General features: G+C 38.7%; 1 protein-coding gene across 5 annotated transcripts in view; it reads left to right on the forward strand.

Moving 5' to 3' along the window:
* LOC116840384 (protein N-terminal asparagine amidohydrolase) overlaps window positions 1–6,178 on the forward strand; it is a 119,824-nt gene that overhangs the window by 104,046 nt on the left and 9,600 nt on the right. For all 5 annotated transcript variants that reach the window (XM_032807006.1, XM_032807005.1, XM_032807007.1 and 2 more), the window contains one exon: window positions 1,643–1,708. In XM_032807006.1, the coding sequence (XP_032662897.1) occupies window positions 1,643–1,708 (66 nt within the window). The remainder of the gene's footprint in view (window positions 1–1,642; window positions 1,709–6,178) is intronic.

Genomic DNA, 6,178 nt, shown 5'->3' on the forward strand with positions numbered 1-6,178 from the left:
GAGAGAGAGAGAGAGAGAGAGAGAGAGAGAGAGAGAGAGAGAGAGAGAGAGAGGAGGGAGGAAAGAGATAACGATATTCGCGGCTGAACGATACTGTAAAAGTTGATAAACGGTAAGAACTCCTGGAACAAAATAAGCGCTGAAGTCAGAGAGATATTAATAAATCTAAGACTCCGTGGAGGCGCGAGTGAGAGAGCGACATTTCGTCCGAAAAACAATCTCTCGGCTTCCCTATCGGGACATGCCACTGATGCAATATCCACACGAGTACCGCGTGTTATCTCCCGATGGCGATATCGAATTGTGTTACCGGCAGCTCTTGCCGCGCACGATATCACCGCGATTGACGCAACGTGCCACCGCCAGCTGATTGCAGTTAATTATGTATGAGAGTCCAAAAAAAGAAGGAAAAATGAGCGCGCGGCTGATAAATCGACGGACGGCCGAGCGTCACTGTTATTTCGCGTTATCGGCCAGCAGTAAATTACAGTCGGATTTTTTCTCGAATACCTCCGAGAGACGGTGTTGTGCCTCTTGAGAAACACGTTGTCGTCGCTCAGCTCTGCGACGAGAGAATGCCGCGATAAATTTTCCGCCGGGGCGAACCTCACTCCACGTCCTGAACGACGTCCCGCGTCATCGCGAGTCTGGATGAATCTGGTGGCGCGTACGTGGCGCAACACGTTCACAATCTTTTTTATCGGCATATTAAAATATTATCGAATGGAATACAAGCCGCCCCCTTCCATTCGTGGCGGCGCGTTGGTTGTTGAGCGCTTTGTACGAACAGTATGCTGCTCGAGGAACACTTATTTTTTAAAGCGAGAAGAGGAAATCGCAATTAACGCGAATTAATCTTCCGTGCCGTTCAAGTGGTTCCCCCCACACTCTTTTGTTTTTATTTAACTCCTTCGATTTAAAATTGTTGCGTGATTCATCCCAAAGAAGAGTTTTCTTTTTTTTCTTAATAAGAGCATATTTTGATTTTGCCTCTTTATTGCTATTTTCTTTGAAGAATTTCGCAAAACAGATTACAAAATATCTCATTTGCATTTGATAATCGATTATGTTTGCTGACTAATGATTTCTCTTATCAGTTTTTTAACATGGCGCAAGATATACTAGCAAATTAATTAATTTTTATAAATAAACAAGTTTTTCTTTTCTCTTGAATGTATTAATTGTCCCTATAGATATAATTGTTTTTTTATTTGTATTCATTTTCTACAAAAATTTTCCTCGTGTATCTAAATTCCAAATGAATAAATAAATAAATTTGCCATGATTTAGAAAAAATACAACAGTTCAAGTCAAAGAAGGAATTGCACATTTCACCGCGAGACTTTCCTAAACACATCACTCGAGGGATCAATTGAAATTGACGTTTATCCAATTGAAATTGGAATTTTGAGAACGTGAAATAATAACTCGTTTCTTCCCGCACGAGCTCGAAAAATCTCCAATATTCCGCGAAATGATTAATGCGGATAGGCGGAGATACGTTTGTAAGTCGCAAAAACTTACCTTGCGTAATCGTGGAAAGTTACTCTGCTGCATCGGCAAACAATCCCCGACAATCTATAGCCTTCTCGAGCGCTATTCGCTCGCTGCCGCACTAACCATTTCTTTTTCCCTTTCACAGAGAACGTGAGCATCCTCGGTTCGGACGACATGACCACATGCATAATCGTTGTCGTCAGGCATTCCGGTGAGTATTCTGAAAGCCCAGTCTCTCGCTCATTACGGAATAACGTCTTCCGTTATAATGAACGGTCGCTTACGCGATGGGAAAATGAGATCGGAACAGCATGATGGCGAGACGAGGTCTGATCGCTTAAAAATTGCTCGGTTATTATTGGCGAAGTTCGCGCGCGAATACATAAAGTTATGTACGTGGAGTTATAAGGTTACAACTGCCTCAGGTTACTGCGTGTGTTAGAAAGATATGGGATCCCGACGAGCAAAAACGACCCTTACGAAAAAGTATTACTAGTAATTACTAAAGAAATAGTGGTGATCAATCATTACTCAATGATTCAGTCATCATTTGCCGAGTTACTATACAGAGTGTCCGGCAACAACCTTCGAAGTTCTCGTGGAAGCATAATACGGATTGAGGTGAATATAAAAGTTCTATACCGTTTTGTGATATTCGCAATAATGATCGAGATATTAATTAAAAAGAGATTTGTGAATGATCACGCGAGATATGGTAGATGAGCTGTAGTGGCGACATCTACTATCGTGTGTTTGTACATTGGGTCAAACTGAACAGAAAATTCTGCTACTATTTTTCTAATAACTTTGTGAATTTTTAATTATAAAAAAACTTGTTTCACTTAACAATGATATTGATTTTAGATTTTTAAATAAATATTATAACGAACTAGAGCAAACAATAAGTTAGTTTGAAAAGTACAAGATATCAAGCAATTGATATTAATCATGAGAAAATTGATGCTTCTTTCTCGTTATTAAGGAATAATTTACAACAATAATTCATTACAAGAATCTGGTAATACATCAGTGATTATTACTGTCGCCGTAATCACTGAATTATTCTGTAGTACTAGTAATCTCTGTAATTTAAGTACTCAAAATCATTAGCCGCTCGTAATGAAACTACTGAACAGTAGTAATTTATTACTGACCTACCAGTAATACTTTTCTGTAAGGAAAGGAGTGGAAAAAAGAAATTTTAACGGGAAATACCGCCTACTTTTAAATTAGTTGCGGGGCTAACGAGCAAAAACCCCTGGAAAATATTACTAAATTGAGTGCTGCGCGACGTCCGTAATCGTCTCTTGGTCTTCCCCGTTACACTGCTTTTTATTACCATCGTCCACAGTCGCGCACAATGGATCTACTTCTTGTTCGCACGATCGTTGACTCTCCTTCATGACACAACGATTAACGCAACGCGAGATGCGAAACGCCACTCCTTTCGGAAAGACGAGCCGTTTTAATGGAACCAGTTCCGCTTGCCCCAGCTCGAGCAGGAGAAAAATGCTGACTCACCTTACGATTGACATCCATATCACGGAGTCATTTAAATGCCTCGTTGATCTCACGATATCGCGTTTAAAGAGCCTCGCGGAAATAATATCGATTCATCGATAGTTCGATATAATAACGAGTTGCTCGCACGGTCCTTTATAAGATCTTTGTACCGTCTAAAAAAATGTCTAAAAGAAATAAGACGTTTTTTGGGCATATTTAAGACACTTTTAGTAGATTGTGTCTATAGGAGGCTGTTATTTGCCATTTTTCCTTCAACGTTATTGAGTATCCAGAAACGCTTTAATTATGCATTTATTCTTCATTTATTATATATACACCGTGCGAGAAACATATTTGCGCCGCTGTAATGTCTCGTGCATGGAGAAAAATAATTTGCCCAGCAAATTTTCTGTTGGTCTAGCAAAATCTTTTCGTTATTATCTGGATAGCAAAAAGATTTGCTAAGAGTACTAATCACTATTTACTAGATATAATTTGCTAAATCTACAAATTATTTTGCTATAAGAACCACGATAGATTTATATAAGCAGTTGTAGTTTTGCTTCGATAGCAAATAAATTTGCTAAGGATTATTTTGCATCAATAGCAAATTAACGTGATTCTTAGAATAAATACATTCAACAAATTTTTTCTATCCTGGCAACGAAACTACTTCTGCTCTGATAATAAATAATTTATAAAATTAGTTACGTTAACTAAATATTTTTGATGTTACTACGAATATGTAATAGCAACGACGATTTTACTAAAAGAGCAAAATTATTTTTCTCCGTGTGTACATAGAAAAAAATAATTTGCTGGCCCAGTAAATTTCCTGCCGGTCTAGCGAAATTTTTTCGTTATTATCTGGACAGCAAAAAGATTTGCTAAGAGTACTAATCACTATTATACTGGATATAATTTGCTAAATCTACAAATTATTTTGCTATAAGAATCACGATGGATTTATATAAGCAGTTGCAGTTTTGCTTCGATAGCAAATAAATTTGCTAAGGATTATTTTGCATCAATAGCAAATTAACGTGATTCTTAGAATAAATACATTCAACAAATTTTTTCTATCCTGGCAACGAAACTACTTCTGCTCTGATAATAAATAATTTATAAAATTAGTTACGTTAACTAAATATTTTTGATGTTACTACGAATATGTAATAGCAACGACGATTTTACTAAAAGAGCAAAATTATTTTTCTCCGTGTGTACATAGAAAAAAATAATTTGCTGGCCCAGTAAATTTCCTGCCGGTCTAGCGAAATTTTTTCGTTATTATCTGGACAGCAAAAAGATTTGCTAAGAGTACTAATCACTATTATACTGGATATAATTTGCTAAATCTACAAATTATTTTGCTATAAGAATCACGATGGATTTATATAAGCAGTTGCAGTTTTGCTTCGATAGCAAATAAATTTGCTAAGGATTATTTTGCATCAATAGCAAATTAACGTGATTCTTAGAACAAATACACTCAACAAATTTTTTCTATCCTGGCAACGAAACTTCTGCTCTGATAACGAATAATTTGTAAAATTAGTTACGTTTAAAAATTAGTTAAATTAGTTAACTAAAATATTTTTTATGTCACTACGAATATGCAGCAGCAACGACGATGTTGCTAAAAGAGCAAAATTATTTTTCTCCGTGTACGCTCGAGATTTCGTTGAAATTGTTGCACGACTGTGTCTCAACCAGCGCATCCGTTTTCTGCGGCTTGACGTTTATAACTACTTATAACAGATATAAATCCCGGAACTCCATAAATGCTGCCTTTTCCGAACAATAACGTATATTTCATCCCGCCGAAGGGGCCCGTCACGTCGCACCGTCCACCCTGCGTACGTTTCGACGAAACTGTCGAGCGTCGCGACGCGACGTTCTCCTTCGCGCTTTCTCCCGCGGCGAGACGGCGCATCGCGACGGCGACGATGCACAAGCTGCTGGGTGTCTCCGATCGTCTTAAGGTTGCGCGTGAATAATGGCCGGCGTAGAAAGTGACTTCGAAAGTACGTAATTAAGTAACCGCGTGATATAAAAGTCCTTTTATCGTGCCGGACCGCGACGAGTTTTCTCCGTTGAAGTCGCCGCTTTGCGCTCGCAACGCCGCGTAAATTTGATTATTATTAATTATTGTCCGCTCCTCACCCATTCTCTTGAAATTAAGGCTCCTTGTGTCTCGCCGGCTATGTCGAATTTGTGATGTCAGAAGCGAGGAATGATATATACTGACGCGTGCCATTTCTGAATAAAAATAATTATAGAACGAAAGAACATTTCAGATTGCACTTTTGTAAAATTGTCCGAAATCTCTTTCCTCTGATGATCAATAAATAGTAATAAATGATGAAATAAGGCATGTGAAATGATGAAATGAGTCTGCCTACCACATTTCAGCATTTATTATACGACTGTTATTAATTGTCAGGGGAAAGGGACTTTTCAAATAAGAAAATATACATTTTCTCGAAACCTTAAGAAAACCTTAGCTTTTCATGAGCAAGTGTTAATTCCACTTAAACAAAAGAATTTACTTGCAAGCACAAATATGTTATTAGTTATTAAATAAATATTTATTATTTGTGGATATTTTGTTAGTGTGCGAAAAATTAAAGGACAATAGATTACTGCAGAATGTCGACCCTCGGTTAAAAAACCCTACAATAATTTTACTATAGAATTCTTTCTCCGTGTAAGTGCCTACAACTGACTTTTTCACCGTTCTCTATTTGTCCCTCCGGTTACGTTGATCCCGTGAAGTGTCGCACTTTTCCAAATAACGCTCTCCCTCGTAACGCAGTCTACTCGCGACGCTAATTATGCCGCGAGAACACGAACTAATGTGCTGGCGGTCCTTCAGAGTCATCGCCGCACTCGATTGCGAGAGACTAGTTAGGAGATTGCGAAAACGCTCACTCGCGTGTTCTAACTACTTCGCCACTACCGTCGTTCTTATCGTCGAGAGTTGTAACGATAAATCGCATCGAACGAGTCGAGGAGATTCGATCTTAAAGGCGCGACGCGCTCGGGCATTCCGCGCTAAGTCGTTTCGGTGCATCGTGCAAGCGCCTTTTGGCCCTCTCCTCCGTTCGCAACGATGCAGTAAACGGCGAGAGAGAGAGAGAGAGAGAGAGAGAGAGAGAGAGAGAGAGAGAGAGAG

Source organism: Odontomachus brunneus, unplaced genomic scaffold (genome assembly GCF_010583005.1).
Source record: "Odontomachus brunneus isolate Ranch 3 - 2012 unplaced genomic scaffold, Obru_v1 Obru_scaffold_009, whole genome shotgun sequence".
Taxonomy (NCBI): domain Eukaryota; kingdom Metazoa; phylum Arthropoda; class Insecta; order Hymenoptera; family Formicidae; genus Odontomachus; species Odontomachus brunneus.